This window comes from Xylona heveae, assembly GCF_001619985.1.
Source record: "Xylona heveae TC161 unplaced genomic scaffold L228scaffold_5, whole genome shotgun sequence".
NCBI lineage: Eukaryota > Fungi > Ascomycota > Xylonomycetes > Xylonales > Xylonaceae > Xylona > Xylona heveae.
Genome location: NW_017264197.1, coordinates 621,572 through 637,170, shown reverse-complemented (window position 1 = coordinate 637,170; position 15,599 = coordinate 621,572). Strand labels below are relative to the sequence as shown.

General features: G+C 47.2%; 7 protein-coding genes across 7 annotated transcripts; 2 read left to right on the top strand and 5 right to left on the bottom strand.

The window, feature by feature from the left end:
- Positions 1–281: 281 nt before the first annotated feature.
- On the bottom strand, positions 282–2,071 carry L228DRAFT_247042 (ras-related protein rab-like protein-18). The gene is made up of 5 exons (XM_018332544.1): positions 1,890–2,071; positions 1,666–1,736; positions 1,417–1,480; positions 965–1,116; positions 282–768 (listed from the first exon to the last, which is right to left on the bottom strand). The coding sequence occupies exons 1-5, from the start codon at positions 1,960–1,962 to the stop codon at positions 508–510; spliced, it is 621 nt and encodes a 206-aa protein (XP_018188236.1). The 5' UTR covers positions 1,963–2,071; the 3' UTR covers positions 282–507.
- Positions 2,072–2,206: 135 nt separating this feature from the next.
- Positions 2,207–3,514, bottom strand: L228DRAFT_247041 (40S ribosomal protein S1). Its single transcript, XM_018332543.1, has 6 exons — positions 3,396–3,514; positions 3,207–3,291; positions 3,123–3,148; positions 2,562–3,063; positions 2,392–2,493; positions 2,207–2,332 (listed from the first exon to the last, which is right to left on the bottom strand). The coding sequence occupies exons 1-6, from the start codon at positions 3,407–3,409 to the stop codon at positions 2,291–2,293; spliced, it is 771 nt and encodes a 256-aa protein (XP_018188235.1). The 5' UTR covers positions 3,410–3,514; the 3' UTR covers positions 2,207–2,290.
- Positions 3,515–4,395: 881 nt separating this feature from the next.
- L228DRAFT_238599 (hypothetical protein) lies at positions 4,396–4,835 on the bottom strand (the record flags this gene model as incomplete). Its single annotated transcript, XM_018331061.1, has 2 exons — positions 4,396–4,451; positions 4,511–4,835. The coding sequence occupies 2 exons, from the start codon at positions 4,833–4,835 to the stop codon at positions 4,396–4,398; spliced, it is 381 nt and encodes a 126-aa protein (XP_018188234.1).
- A 1,369-nt stretch (positions 4,836–6,204) lies between these two features.
- L228DRAFT_282769 (GTP cyclohydrolase II) lies at positions 6,205–8,634 on the bottom strand (the record flags this gene model as incomplete). Its single annotated transcript, XM_018336039.1, has 10 exons — positions 8,022–8,634; positions 7,558–7,968; positions 7,110–7,466; positions 7,037–7,054; positions 6,939–6,985; positions 6,854–6,883; positions 6,738–6,790; positions 6,556–6,677; positions 6,421–6,491; positions 6,205–6,288 (listed from the first exon to the last, which is right to left on the bottom strand). Exons 1-10 carry the CDS (start codon positions 8,509–8,511, stop codon positions 6,205–6,207), a joined length of 1,683 nt encoding a protein of 560 aa, XP_018188233.1. The 5' UTR covers positions 8,512–8,634.
- A 636-nt stretch (positions 8,635–9,270) lies between these two features.
- L228DRAFT_238597 (hypothetical protein) lies at positions 9,271–9,888 on the top strand (the record flags this gene model as incomplete). Its single annotated transcript, XM_018331060.1, has 4 exons — positions 9,271–9,273; positions 9,334–9,378; positions 9,527–9,614; positions 9,692–9,888. The coding sequence occupies 4 exons, from the start codon at positions 9,271–9,273 to the stop codon at positions 9,886–9,888; spliced, it is 333 nt and encodes a 110-aa protein (XP_018188232.1).
- A 272-nt stretch (positions 9,889–10,160) lies between these two features.
- On the bottom strand, positions 10,161–11,406 carry L228DRAFT_247036 (uracil phosphoribosyltransferase). The gene is made up of 4 exons (XM_018332542.1): positions 11,134–11,406; positions 10,684–11,042; positions 10,460–10,631; positions 10,161–10,396 (listed from the first exon to the last, which is right to left on the bottom strand). The coding sequence occupies exons 1-4, from the start codon at positions 11,274–11,276 to the stop codon at positions 10,345–10,347; spliced, it is 726 nt and encodes a 241-aa protein (XP_018188231.1). The 5' UTR covers positions 11,277–11,406; the 3' UTR covers positions 10,161–10,344.
- Positions 11,407–11,773: 367 nt separating this feature from the next.
- On the top strand, positions 11,774–15,599 carry L228DRAFT_247035 (hypothetical protein). Its single transcript, XM_018332541.1, has 2 exons — positions 11,774–14,942; positions 15,019–15,599. The coding sequence occupies exons 1-2, from the start codon at positions 12,258–12,260 to the stop codon at positions 15,292–15,294; spliced, it is 2,961 nt and encodes a 986-aa protein (XP_018188230.1). The 5' UTR covers positions 11,774–12,257; the 3' UTR covers positions 15,295–15,599.

Sequence of the window (15,599 nt, the reverse complement as noted above, 5' to 3'; positions counted from 1 at the left end):
CTAACTAACTTGCTTTATGTGAAAGCGTCAGTCTGTGCAATATTTTTCAAAATGGCCTAAATGGGTGTGCCATTATAGAACAAAATCTCTTATTAGTATCTTGTACAGCGTTATTATTATAGAATTCGGAAATCCTACCCGAAGACTTATGAAATTACAAAGAAGGGTATATTTCTGAATACCAAGAACCTACTATTTGAACAAACCGAATAGGTAAACGCAAACTAAAGCTGATAAGGAAGGGGAGCAGAAGTCCGTTGAACCTAAGCACTATTGAACCGCTGCCGAAGCTAGAGTGCTGCAATAGCTTTTAAAGCAATTGGAGAATGTCTATAAAAACGTGGGACTTGAAGAATACACTCTAATTGATCCCGTACCCGACCGTATTGCGCCAAAAGAGCTGATCTACAAACCAAGTTCAGGAAGGTCAGTAGCCACTGGCTTTGATGAGGGCTACATGACCTCTTCAGGAACCATAGGATTCGGCCGATTGGCTTAGTAAATCTATTAACAGTTGCAGCCGTTGAAAATATATGGGTCTTCTCTTTTCACATCAAGACTTCTGCCACCCTCGCCAGGTCTTTTCACCATCTGCATCAGGCTGGGGTTATTCACAATCTCATGGACGAGCTCGACGAAAGGCCGTCGAATATTCTCTCGTGTCTTGGAGCTCACTTCGCAATACCTTGATCCATGCTGCTGCGCAAGTGCCTCACCCTCTTCTGTAGACACTACCCTAAAGTCATGACAGTCCAACTTACCACCAACCTAAGGAATTGGTGCGTTAGTGTGTGTACAGTACCCATCAATTTTAGAATTAGGTATTCTTGGAAGACGGTAAAGCAGTTTCAGGGGAAGATCGAACTCCAGATCAGGCAAAATCATGGGTAAATGCGTGAACTCAACAACATTATCGAGCCAAGCAGAGCAGCAAAACCATAGAGAAATTAGAGAGAACACGTACTAAATATGTAACCACTCCCGGTAGCGCATTCGTCTCAGCCTCATCGTACCACCGGCCCATGGACAGGAAACTCTCGCGATTCGTCATGTCGAACATAAGAAGTATGCCGTGCGCACCTCGATAATAACTGTGTGATAAAGTTCGGAATCTTTCTGTTTGGCGGCATAAAATTAGCCTTTCATCCTCATTGAAAAGTAGAGGAGTCATATTGGACATGGTTGAGCAGTGGTGGGCAGGCCCTGCGGCTATACAGAGAAAATTCCCGGTTCAGCCTTGAAAAGATATGAATTTTTTGCCACATTGACCCAATTTCCAAAGCGACGATAGCAAAATGCTACCGAGTGCTGACCTCATTCTTTGGAATGAGGAGTTTAGTACTTAAAAAGGGTGTTTGAAATAGCACGTGGAAATAGGCGCATAAAATGATAAAAAAAATAATAATAATAACATACCCTGTCCAGCAGTGTCAAGAAGATTCAGCCTATAGGGTGTTCCGCGGACTGAAAGTTTCTTGAGCTGACCATAAAACGAAATCAGTAATTTTGAGCTTTGATATCTTCACAAAACGCAACTGCTCTCTATCTTTCAATATCTTTCATATTTGTTCTCGCAGTGTGTTGCTTTGGCCGCGCAGAAAGAAAGAGCTGCAGAGGGCTACAGCAAGCGTATGAAATCGTAAGAAATACAGACTTGACACTTACACGGAAATCAACGCCTATCGTTGCAGTTGAGGACTCAGAATCGAAAAGGTCATCGCAATAGCGGAGGAGCACTGTATACGCCTCGTGCCGATATGTCAGTCCGTGCAAATGGTAGGTGCAACACACGAAAACGCTGGTTCCGTGAACAATGATGGCGCTGAAGCATTGGTCTGGTTTAAATCAATGTTGGGGGAAAGGCCTGACTATGTAAAGTAGCTACGCACATGCACTTTTGCCTGCACCGGATGGGCCAATTAATAAGATCTTGAGTGTAGGTAAAGACTCGTCTGACGGCATCAGGACCGGGAGTCTCAATATCGGCAACTCCTGAGATCCAATAGATGAGATATACAAAAGATTTGACGCAAGATTTGCCGTCAAATAGAGAGGTAAGGAAAGGATATTTGCTATGGCTTCAAAAGCATGCATGTGAGAGCGAGACTATGTTTTATCGATGTTCCTGTTATCACGTGATGTCATATAAAACCGGTTCCGCCACGCACGGATCACTATTTGAAACATAAAATACGCATTGGAAGAACGTGCTCTTGAAGAAAACGGAATTTTATTGTGGCTAGACAGGTTCTGCAATCACCAAACTATCCCACATCCTGAACCATTTAATTTAAACACTCTCAAGAACCTGCTCCTTGAACTCCCGCTCAACCTGACCATCCTGTTAGTTCATCGATTTCCAAATATCACCGCTTGATATTAGAGACTCACCTTAACACCCGAATCGTCCTGAGAGGACTCGCCGTGTAAGCTGAGGAGGGCGCCGAGGTCGAACTTAGGAGACTTGAGGAGCTTAACCTTCCGGACGTGGACCTAGATACCAAATTTCAGCAAAATGTTTCCCAAATCTACACACAACGGGTTATGAAGGAATCACTGACGTTCTGGAGAGGGTAGATGCCCTGAGTAGCCTTCTCGATCTCACGGCCGATAACCTCGGGGATCAGCTTGGTGGTAAGCTGGGAGAGCGAGCAGCTGGAGGCCTCGCGCTGGATGATCTCGGTCATCTTCTTGCGGATGGCACGGATCTGAGAAGACCGAGCGTAGGTGGTCTTCTTGATCTGGTTGGGCCGTCTCTTGGTGAAAGCAATAGCGAAAAGACGGAGGAGGTACTCGTCGGTGGTCTTGACAGTGACGTTGGCCTCAATGAGGGTCTGCCACTTACGGACCAATGAGCGGAGCTTGTCGGAAGTGAAGTCGAGACCGTGGAAGTTGGTCAAGCAGTTCTTGCCCTGGACCTCATCAACCCGGAGCTTGACCTTGCGGAAAGCGTGGTCCTCGTCCTTCTGGAGGTCGGCCAAAGAGGCCTCGAATATCCGGCCCTTGAGCGCGTCGTTGGCGTTCTTCAGACCAGTGGTCCGGTTGACAAGGGTCTTGCCAACACTGTTGTCAATTGTAAGTATACGCTAGAGATTCGATGAGTAAAGAAGGGGGATCCATACTCCCGGATGGCGAAAGTGGAAGGAGCCTATTTTCATTCATTAACCTCTGGAATTTGATGCGAAAAGTTGTTCAACAAGTCTAACCTTAACGGCGTACCAGTCCTTTCTGGCGAAGGGGTCCTGGGTTCTCTTCTTGATACCCTTCTTACCCTTGGAAAGGCGCTTGTTCCTGGAGTCGGGATGTTAGAACGAGTTTGATGAAGGACTTGAATCTTCGGCGCGCAGTTCGAGAAGTGATTTCGAAAGATCGGGGAAATGTGCATTTGCACTTACTTTCCAACAGCCATGATTGCAATCTGTCAACTTCGAGACCGGAGGAGACAATGCAATCGTAGGTCGACGGCGTGGCGTGGAAGTTGTCGTTGATCGTTAATCGTTCGTCAAGGTCGAGAATTCACGATTTGTGTGCGGACTAGACGATTTAACCGAAGCGGGACTGCTAGTTTCTTTGCACGTGACCGATAAGCGGGTGCGAAAAGTTCTTGTGCTTGGGTTGACCAGAAAGCAGACCTGAGCTGCTCGACCCGAGTACTTTATGATGTACCTCTAATGCTCTAGCTTATCGTGGTTAGACAGGCCCTTTTTTTCCTTCTAACCGGACCTCTTGGAAAAGTACCTCGTACCATCCGCAAAGAAGCATGGTCACGCTCGATAACCCTACAAAAGTTACTCCTTTCGTTCTGGCTCTGAAGCTGACTACTGGCTCAAGTGTGACGGCTATCTAGAGAAAACCAAGACATCTCAGGCTTATTCATGTTCGTTTTCCACACTTCAAAGTCATAATGTGCGAGCGTTAGATTTCGAAGAAAAAGAAAACAATCCATAGCCGATTATTGGTACATTTGACGCATTCTAGTTCATAGCCCTAGAAAACGTCGTGAAGCTGCTGAAAGTGTCCGCCAATAGGTTCAACCAAACAAGTTTATTTCATTCTGTACCTTCGCATCAGATAATAAAAATTATATTATTATGGTAGGGTTGACTTTAATCAATTTCTGAGCTTTTAATGTTCAGGTTTGCGTGACGGTGCAGAATCGGCCAGATTCCCAGCTGAGCGCAAGATATCTCTCGGCGCTTCACGATGCAGCCTTTGCTACTGCGTTAAATCGGTGTTGACGCAATTTTTCTATGGATCATTTGCCTCCCTTGGTAGTTTCTTTCATTTCGGTGTCGCATACTTGAGTTTTAATCGTACCGACTTCCATTTCAATAAATACAGTCACCCCCGCATTTGCTCAAAACAATGGCTAGGACAGTTTGATCTGGCACCCTATCATGAAGGTCGTGGGCTTCCAAATCTGTCGAAGTCGGGAAAGCTTGTGTATCCATCTATGGAAGAAGTTAACATGAGTGTTCAAGTAAATATATTCCGAATTCCACTGACATACCTTGAAATGGGGTAAGCGTATTGGCAAAAGCCTCTTGCCTTTTATGTTCATCCAATTTTGTGATGGGTAGATTTGAGTTTGAGGCAGAAGAGAAGGGCGGACAATTTAAAGTCGATTGGGGCGATGGAGGACTTGAGGCAACCCGCGCAAGCAATGCTGAGGCCCCGTATTGATCGTTTGTGCTTTGTCCTTGCCGCGATGCTGATGATGTGTGCGCGGTCAGTGATGGAGGTGTTATGGTCGACGGTGTCAGCGGATAACGTCGGCGATCAAATCTTGAAGAAGCAGCCTTCTGCAAGCTTGGCGGCGGTAGTGAGATGTACATTTTGCCGTTGCTCATAATAGCGCTTGCTGTTGTCTTTTCTCGTTTCTTTTGTTCTTCAAAAGGGATCTAAATGTTTCAAAAAACTTTTCTGCGCAAAGAATCACATTTCATCTCAGCATACTCCGTACGAGGGTCTCCATTAAATAAGACGTTGACCTCCCGTCAGGGGAGCTGTGGGGAAGCCACCATCCCCAAGGTGGCGTGTGGCTGCAAAATGGTCCATCAGCCAAGTGTTGGGCCAGTTGGCTCTCAACCGGGAGAAGCGGCAATACATGGATGCGAAAGTTCTTCTAATATGCTGATGAATTGGCCCATGAATTCCCGTGGCTTTTTGCGGAGGGTGTTCTCGTATGCAACCATGCTAGCCTGTCACCGCACGGTTCGCCAGGCATTTGCCTGAGTCTAGATTCCAGGCTTCCCGAGCGATCAGGGCTTAGATGATTTTGCAGCTCGCTCCTACATCGATCCAATTATATTTCCACAGGTCGTATTCTTGCTTTGAACAACCCGGGGGAAGACGTACCGTTTACAGCATTGCTCGGGGTGGGCCGTTGATGGCGTACACTGGCCAAGGTAAATTGTTGTCCCTCCAGCTCCGCTAAGTGTTAACCCCTGGCAGCCTTAGGTGGAGAATCTAAGTCAATCTACGGCGGTCCGCCCCACTGGCCGACTTGATGCAGCTGTGCTGTCCTTGCACTAATAGACGTTAATGTCCAAGGACGTGGTCCTCATACGGTACAGTAATGTACTTTTAGAACGGATGGAATATGTTACTCCGCATTTCGAGTATCGCCACAACGTGGCATGCCGCTTTTGCACTGTCCAAGTAGATAGCTTGTGTTACCGCAGATAGGCAAAGTGTTGCACCTCACAACTTAGGAGTGAACACGTCAATTCCGCAGCCTTGGGCACACAATCATCGGGTTAAATGCAGTCAGTGCTTTAACCAAGTGGCGCCTGTCATCATGATGTCGTGTACTGGTCCTTGCAACAGCCTGGGCCCACTGCCCAAAAAACGAGACCATCGTGGTCCCCCTCCCTACCAGGTATTTATCCCTGCCAAATTAGCAGATCCGATATGGTAGATATAATTGCGTGTAGCATATGCAATGCACGTTCATTCTAAGAAGTCGGAGATTTTTCAGGGTTTACTTGGCGTATGGGTGGCGTAGGTTATTATTATGTTGGCCATGTGAGCGTCAATCATATCTTTGTATTTTGCTCTGGAAGAACTTTGTCGCACGACGAGGGTTTTCTTGTGGTAGTGTTTACCTGATGTACATGTGATTCTACCTGTCGAAACATAATCGTTTGATGATTTGTTGAAGTGGCGTTCTGCACAAATGCGATGCAAAGCTAGTGAATGATATTATGATGCATCTGTAAATGCTTCATAGAATTGCTTGATGCCCTTTTGGGATGTAAGGAACAAGCAGCCGCTGTAGAGGTAGTTCTTCAATTCATTTAATTACAGATCCCATGTAACATATATGGCTTCCGGCAAAATTTCAATGCTTGGAAAAAGTTATTGGTATTAGTGAATGCGTCTGGGAAATGCGAATATTGGGCAATGTGTATGGCTTACATCGATGTCATCCCATGCACGCCCCTGAACGTGAGAAAGTTCCGTCATACTCAACACTTTGCCAGTCGTAACTAGTGTTTCGCAAGCTGTCAGAAAAATAACAGAAGAGATTAAGTATGAGTTGTCTGATCTTACAATAGCCCGCATGGATTTTTGCGTCGATTTCAACTCTGCTGTCTTCGGGAATAAGCTCATCCGGTATAGGTACTCTTTCCAAAATTGGTATGCCTTGTTCAACAATAGCATCATGCTTCATGCTGCAGGCTGTTAGTAAGGAGCCAGCATACAAGAAGGAGGGGGGAAGGGGAATTCCTTACTTTGACATGCTGAGCATGCGGTCAATCTTAGTGATTCCAAGCCAGTGAAGTATCTGATACGTGGCGTTAGCAAGCTTAGAGAAAAGGCATAAAACAGAAAGCTTGAGACCACTCACATCTGGCATAAGGGCTTGGAAACGCATGTCCTAGAAAATCGGTCAATAGATATTCGATGTATCTGCTCTTGAGCAACTCTCTTACTTTTACACCTGCGATATTTTCCGTCCGCTTAAAATACTCGCTAGCTCCTAGCACTGCATTAGCAAAGAAAATGTAACATTTTCATTTGTTTCTCCTACTATCGGTTCCTCTTTTCCCTAGAAAGTTGTCAGAGAATCTCATTGCTCCAACGACACCAAAGTTTCAACTTACGTGCATTGTAAACGAGATATTTGGTCACCTCTCCCAAGGCTCGACCTTCCTTGCGAAAGTAAATGACCACACCACTCCCTCCCTTCTGTGCCTCTTTCACAGCTTCTTCAACACCGAATATGAGATACGGGCGACATGTACAAATGTCAGATCCGAAGACATCACTACCATTGCATTCATCATGGACACGGAGGGCTAGCTTGACGTTGGGGTCGGACATTTTTGCAGGATCACCGAAACAGTAAACGGTCAAACCACCAATAGGAGGCAGGAAGAGCTTGATGTCGCCCCTTGTGATTAGCTCCGGAAAAGAACCGCCGGTGTTTTCGAATAGTGATCTCCGTAGGGAGCCTTCATCTAAACCAAAAGAAGGTCAATTTCCGGAAAGTTGGAAGTATACAACAGAACAGTTGCACAGTTTTGAATCAGCACATCAAATGAGCCTTACCAATTCCGAACCTATCCGCAACCCCAGGAAGAAACCATACTGGCTCAACAGCAAACTTTGTCACTGCCAATTCCCCGCTCTCATTCAAACATATCTTCCCGTCAGGTACGAGACGGCCGGATTTAACACTCTGCTCAAGCTCAGGAAGCTTCATGTGCGCTCGTGTAATTGCAATAGTGGGTCGAATATCGACATTTTCGCTTCGGATGATGTCCTTGAATAACCAAGGTGCAAGGTGCCCGAGTGGATCCATGGATACAATTTTCTTTGGATCTGACCACTGTGGAAACGGACCGATGTTTGCCGCGGGCTCAGTGTTGGTAAAGTCAGGCCTGTGATCGACATCCAAATTCTTACTTGCCACTGCAAGAGCATGATAGATTGAATAAGAGCCTCCATGTGCTCCGATAGCTATTAATGGCTCGGATTAGCTATGCTCAGGAAGTATTGGCACGAATCTATACCATTTCGCCTCCTCAAGGTGTTTTGGCTACGTGAGACGACAACGGGCCCTCGAAGCATTGGGTCCTTGTTTCCCCAGCTCATGACGATTGGGTCGATACCAGACTGACCCGGATAGGTCGTCAAGATAATTCTGGATGTGGTTGATGATCTCCTAGAAAGTGGTGACGTCGAGCCTTGTACATCTGCCAGAGGAACTGGCGGAATAGTAGAACTAGCTGTGGACTTGGACTCCTGATTTATCCTTCCTTCAAGACCAGAGTCGTCAATCCATGATACTCCTGAAGGTTGCGAAGAGCTATTGCTAGCCTCTTCAGTTTCGATGGCGCCATCTTTTACTTGCTTTATGCCGGCGAGGGTATTAACTCTACCGTTAATCTCATCGACTACTGCTGCAAGCTGACGGTGATCCTGCTGAATTTCTTTAAGCGCCGCAAGTATTGTACTGAAGGCAGTAGCTTGATCTTCATTGGCCGTCTGAGGAACAACCATTTTGCTAGCTACTACGGAGGTCGTGGGAACAGTTTATTATCAACGTCAGGATAAATGAACGCCTAATCAAGCTGTAAGTATGATTTACGAATTTCTGCAAATTGTGTTGGCAGCTCCGACAGTCGCATCGGAAAGGACGAGATGCCCCTTGCAATCTGAACCCCCCTTTACATCGGGAGACGGTTGAACCGAGACGCAGGGTGCTGTTTACCGGGGGCCGAGAAACCACGAGACCATCCACTGCAGCCTACACAAACTTTAACTTTTTCCAAAGCAAAAGAGCTCTATATCTTCTCGTAGATGATACCATTACACCTGATGCAATTCAAAGGAAGAATAAATGCTGTATCAGCTTTATTTTCGTCTAATGGCAAAGTCTCGTCCGTCCATGTACCCACAATTGTTACCTTTCTCCATCCTCTCAACCCCACACAATGAATAAGCTATAAATTTAGTCTGGAGCCGAGATCGACAGACTAAACAGCCGAGGCCGTACTAATCCTTTTGGAGAATACTTAGTCAGCAAAACTGCCACTCTTGTAAAAGAATTACTTACCTTACGTAGCTGACTACGGTAATCTAAAGCACTTATCAAGCCAAACGGCGAGCAACGATTCAGCTACGGCAGCCCACAAACCTCATCTAAGCAACCGCGAGTGATGTATGATCCTTACCTCCTACTAAGTTATATAAATTTACAGGCCCAGCCGACAGACAACCTATTTGTCCAGTGGCTCTTTCCTCTGATTCATCTTCGCCATGGTAAGCCATCATACTTGAATCGCAGATAAAGGATGATTTTAATTCTTGTTTTTCTATTAGGGTAAGCGCAAGAAGTCTACCAGAAAGCCGCAAGGCCCCAAGAAGGTCAGCACCTTTCCCGCCCAGTCGCACATTGGAGTCGCGCACGTTTAGAACGTTTCAAATCGTCTCTCATGTGGAACATACCTAACTACCTGAGCAGAGTGAACCGCTCCCAACGGCATTTCCCTGCTTATTCTGCAATCATGAAAAGTCTGTGACAGTCAAGCTGGAGAAAAAGATCGGCGTCGGTCAGCTGTCCTGCAAAGTTTGCGGACAATCATTTCAAACCGGAATCAACTGTGAGATCACTGCACTTCGACTCCACAAAGGCATTTGCACGCGCCCTTTTCGCTGACCACAAGTCTGTTTTTTCCAGACCTTTCTGCAGCAGTGGATGTCTACTCTGATTGGATCGATGCCTGCGACACCGTTGCCAAAGACGCTGCTGGGGACGACCCTCGCGATTCCAGTTATGGCTATCACGAACCCGAGTCAAGACTTGCCGTGGAGGACTACGCAGATAGGGAGCCTCTTGCCGCAACTGAAGGTAGCATAGATGACGATGGCGACTGAGCTTTACCAGGACCATAATCAGACATCTTCAGCGACAAGACGATGTGCAATGCATTATGTTGAGATTGTTTTTTACGTTCACCAGAACAAGATCATAATGTTTGGCCCAACCAACCTTGAGAGAGGATCTGAAGGACTAGTTTTGATGCAGATACACCACTAGGAAGGGAGTCATGCATTTCTTGGATCATTCAATCAATAGTGGCAGGCGGCTCATTCTGAGCGAAAATCAATGCGCAAAATAACCTGCTGACTGATCAATCGGATTTTTTCTGTGAGAGGATAGTTTTGAAGGAAGAGACAGGTTTGCCATATCTAGGGTGGTTCTCCGAGTCGCGCAGCCTGTTTTCTGAGACATCCTACATGCAGCACTTTTGAGAAATTTTTGCTAGAAATGCAATTGGCTCTATGCTCATGCAAGGACATTTTCCATGCCCTGGGTATTTATCGACTACTTTACATAGTATAAAATCGATCACCAAAATCTCCTAGACCGGGAACAATGTAGCTATAGAGAGAGCAGTGTCAGATCGACATGGACGCATTCAAGTAATCAGAGCAATTCACTTACTTCTTCTCATCAAGGCCCTTGTCGACGAATGCAGTCACCACTCTAAGTTTGGGGAATCGCTCTGCAAAATTATTGATACCTTCGGGGCTGGCGATGAGGTTGAGGAACAAGATTCGATCCTCGGGAACACCGCGAGACTTGAGTACCTCAACCGCCATTATGGCTGATCCACCTTTCCAGCGGGTTAGCTCGCGATGGGAAAATTTTTGGCGATAAGGTAATACCTGTTGCAAACATTGGGTCTAGCAAAAGTACCCATCTATCGGCAATATCTTCAGGAAGCTTATCGTAGAACAGACGGGGCTTGCTTGTTTCCTCGTCGCGCTGAATCAATATCTTGCCAATCCGCACCGATCGACAACAGTCCCGCAAGCCTTGCTCCATCGCCTCTCCGGCCCTCATGATTGATACACCGCAAATCTTGCCCTGGAATTTGACCCCAGAATATGTTCTTCCAATGGGTGTCGTGATGGTATGCTCAATGACTGGCAGATGATTAAGGCCCTCCTCTACCAACAGACGAATAATGCGGTTCGAATAGAAGATGAAGTCTGCTCGGGCAGTCTCTCTATCGCGGATCATGCTGTTCGCCATTGCGACACCCCATGGTCAGCTCCTTGAACATGAAGAATCTACTGTATATTCAGAGATGAAACTGCGATGTGGATTCATACGTCAAAAGCGCGATGAGCTGAGGGGTCTGCGGTAAAATGTGCACATTATCATGGGAGATAGGTGTCGACACTGTTGCTGTGGGCTTCTGCTCCTCCGAGCGATAACTGGGACCGACGCATTGTGCCGGAGTGCTTGAGCTCATGATTAACGAACTCTCGATTTCCTATCAGAGAAGAGGGGGGCAAATGGGCGTTAGAGTAGTAAAAGTCGCAATTTCTGAGCGAGAAGGCAGAGGAATTAAATGTCAAGCCCTGAATAAGAGAACTGCCCTTCTCGCAGGCGTAGAATTGTTATTGGTGTTGGAGATTGTGGAAGGGAAAGAGGCATGTTTAGGCGGGGCACCAGTACGTACCACGGACATCTGTTGTCGGCCACCTCCGAGGGGCGAGGGGGCCAGCTCTCCCTATAACCAACTTAAGTGAATTACAAGGAAAGAGCGCACGGGAGCTCTTCACTACGGAGGTATGTTGCAGTTATGGTCGTTTCACTGTTCCGTCACTTCTCTAGTTAAGAAGCCAGCTGAGCTAGTCACTAACTTTATCTGCTGGAGTTGGTTCATTGTGAAATTGCCGGTCCGTGTCGAAAACAGACCTTTAATTTGACTGGTGCGGCCACTCCAACGCCTCTAGTGGGGTTTGCGCAGATTGACGGGACCATATTACGACGTCTTTGTTATCGAACGCCTTTTTGTCAAAGACATCACCGGCTTCCTTTACTCTTTCTTTTTATGCAATTGGAACGCGCACCTTTTTGCGACGCAGCTTCAATGTCCTTTTATACGCCACGATCTTGCTTACAAGCCAATTCTTGACCAGCACCGAGACTTCTGCGCCTGCTCATAATGATTGAAGTCACAGTCAGCTGTTGCTGCGCGCTCATCAATCCAGGATCTTACTCTTCTTTTCCTCATTCCGGATCGCTCCTCACTTATTCCTCTTTGATTGAAACTTCACTCTAATCGCGAATTGGAATCCTGTTAATTTAATCTCATCCTGACCATCTCCACCACCCGCTCACTCGCCATCGCATATCGCTATTACCTGCTTCATTAGCCTGTTGCGCATAATCGCTAGTTTATTTTGCTTGAAGTGCTGGAACATTGACTGGTTCTGTCAGATCAAAGATGGATTTCCCTAAATACCGAACGCCGAAAACAGTAACGTATGGAAAAGCCAGCAGACGAAAAGTTCAGGGAACGGGATACGTGGACTCCCGATCGAAAGAGAGGAGTGGAATATCAGACATACAGGTTGATGTGAAAGGCTCAACCCTCGATGAAGACGAAGCGCGGCCCACGTCGAATGGAAGCAGTCCCGCGAATCCTGTCTGGAACCTGAGCAAATTAGACCGCGCCGTGTCTTCTAATCAGAAAACTCCTGCTGGGCCGGAGGAAGACGACAAGTCGGACAAGTCTGACGCTTCAGCGACTTCCGAGGAAATTCTCTCAACAAAGCTGCGACTGGAAGGTTGGGAAAAGGACTGCGCACACGGTGCCTCTAATGTCTACGAGTTTGAAGACGACTCGCGCAACACGAAGCGACGGAAGATATCTCCAGTTAAACCGTCTGTCGTCCCAGTATATCGCAATCAACGGCGAGGCGCAGAGGAACAGCGGAGTCTCCGAAGGGAGACCAGCCCGGCAGCCCGGCATTCATCGAAACCTTCAAGCAGCAGGGGACCATCTGAGGACCGGCCAAATATTCTCGGCTCTCGGCGGGAGGTGAGAATCGAGATTCCGCGGCGCCAACCCGCAGGGCGTTTGACGCAAAAACCGAAGGCTTCACATGATGCAATGTCAGCAAGGAAGTCGCCCCAGCGACAAGTTTCCAGATCGAGGGAACAGGCTGAAGAGCCCTTTGTCGCTGCGCCTTCAACACCCCCACCGGCCGCCTCGTCGATACTTAAGAAAGCACCACGTGCATATGCTTCAGTAAATACCAAAAAGCCGAATGATAAGCCGCCAAATACTTCATCGATAACGCCGCATGTCCAGGGGCTTCCACCCACCGAACGACCAAAGTCGCCCGAATCATCGGTTGCTGGCGCATGCTCACCAGCGCGTACAACGCCACGCCAGGCCAAGCTATGGGGCCAGTTACTGGAGTCATCCGCTGACGGACGCAGCGCGACTAACACTAAGCGGTCTGTCAGCCAGAAGCTTCAAAAGAGCAGCAGCCTATTAGACGCGGATGTGGATACCCCGGAGGATCTAGGTGATGGTGGCCGCTTTACTCCGGATCGACTGCGGAAGCGCTTGATTGATGTGCTCACACCTCAAGGATCGTTTGACGAAAGTACTATCAGACATACGGATGAGTCCGATAGCGAGAACGAAGAAAAAGACTCTCGTACAGGTACTAGATCTTCTCAAAGCCAAACGGGTTCTCCTGAAGCACGACCATATCAAGACATGAATGGATCGGAAGTGGCCGATTCTAAATTAGGGGGGAAAGCCGACGACAAGCTGTCTCAGACATCCGTTCTTCTCCAGTACGGCGGGCCGAGGACCACATATTCCCAACAAAGATCGCATTTGGTAGAAGACGATCCTCTTCAGGAGCAGCTTCTTGGTAGTGATACACCCTTTAGTATAGGAGCTCCGCGGAACTTGAAACGTCAACTTCCCAAGTATGGTTTTAGAGAATCCGGCTCTCAGCGGAACAGTTCTCAGCGAGAGCCTGAAACAGGATCACGCAGTGGTCCAATCAGAAGCATTCATGAATTGCGGGAAGCTGGTATCAATCGACGTTTCGCCGATGAAATGGGGACGCTCTTTGAAGACTTGGAGGACAGTAGTCCAAGTTCCACCACGAGAAAACTCGAAGGGCTGCACACACTCTTGTCCAAGTTCTCTAACAGGGACTTTGCCCAACGTCTCATCGATCAGGATTTCGACCGTCGCCTTCTTGCTTGCCTCGAGGGAGAGTATCAGGGAATTATTTCTCGATCCTTGCTTTCAATGGCTGTATTTTTCCTGCTTCGCGCTTCCAAATCACCACGCACGTTACGACAAGCTCAAGGCACGAAGATTTTACAATCGATCGCGTCATTGCTTGACCTGCGCGACGACATTCGAATCGTTGCAGAGTCTGAAAAGATGTCAAGGAGTGCCCTGCAAGAATTGTCCGATGTACGAGATGATCTGGAAAGGTCAATTTTATGGAACGCTGAAGTCGCAATAACACCATCTCCTCGAATGATCTCACTACGTTGCCTTGACGCCATCATGCGCGGTGGCCGGGAAGCAGGTTGCAATGAATGCGGTCTATCTCGCCAAGTCACCCTGGAGCTAATTTCAATACTCGTCAACAATGCTCAAGCGCTCTCCGCTGTTTCTGTTTCTGTTTCCAAGCAGCAAGTCATCGAATTGGAACAGATTCTCTCCATCTTCGAATCATTTTCTCTCTATGCCAACTCCTCTTTGCGAGAATCCACGAGCGATCACCAGGTCACATCCTCGCTTGCAACCTGTCTCTCAATCCTTCTCAAATATGATGACTCGGACAACATTCCTATCATGTCCTTGCGTTTTCTTCTCAACATTACGAACAACGATGCCGAGTTTTGCAATGCGTTGTCTCACCGCTCATTGATTGAGAACCTTGTCCACTTGGTGCATTCTCGATTGATGGCTCTCTCTTCTTCTTCCATGTTGGATACCTTGGTGCTCGCCCTCGGAGTTCTCATCAATTTTGCAGAACTCAGCGACCAAGCTAGGTATTTCATGGTGGTTGCACAGCTCAACAATGATAGATGGTTGGATGCTTCCGTGCAGCAGTTCCTCGCGAGAAGGGATAGTATTGCTGAGGTTCGTCTCCTACTACATCCCCTCTCCTTCTTCTTCTTCAAAGCGAATCGTTTCGAAATATTAACTGATCAAATAGGCGGACTCGATGGAAGCCACCCACTTCAATGTTGTTTTTGGCTACCTCGCGGTGCTGTTGGGTAATATGTGCCACAATGACGCCGCTGCCGCGTCCATTCGTGCTTTGATGCCCAAGGGTTCACTCCAGCCCATTTTAGATGCTGTAAATGAATTTCTTATCTATCATAAGAAGGTGGATACTGAAATGTTTGGCACGGAAAATACCCCAGCCGAGGAGATGAATTTTACTGCTCATTTACAACAGGTGGCGGATTATCTAGAGGCGATTATGTAAATGAGGCAATATCAGATCTTTTCTTTACTCTTTTTTCCCCTCTGTGGATTCTGTCTACGTATTTCTGCACGCTCGTTGTTGATTGTGCATCCTGCCCCAAGCATGACAAAATGCGTGGATATCCTATGGAGTCGGAAACTCGTGTGAATGCATCTCCAATGGTTTGCTGTCTCCCAAAAAGAAAGCCAATGCGCATCACCGCCCTACTATAATGGGAGAAGTTATCTTGAGAGTTGTCACGAAATCCTGTCACGTAATAAACTCCTGCTTGTCCGCATCTAGTGTGCATTCTCCTTGGGGAAAAG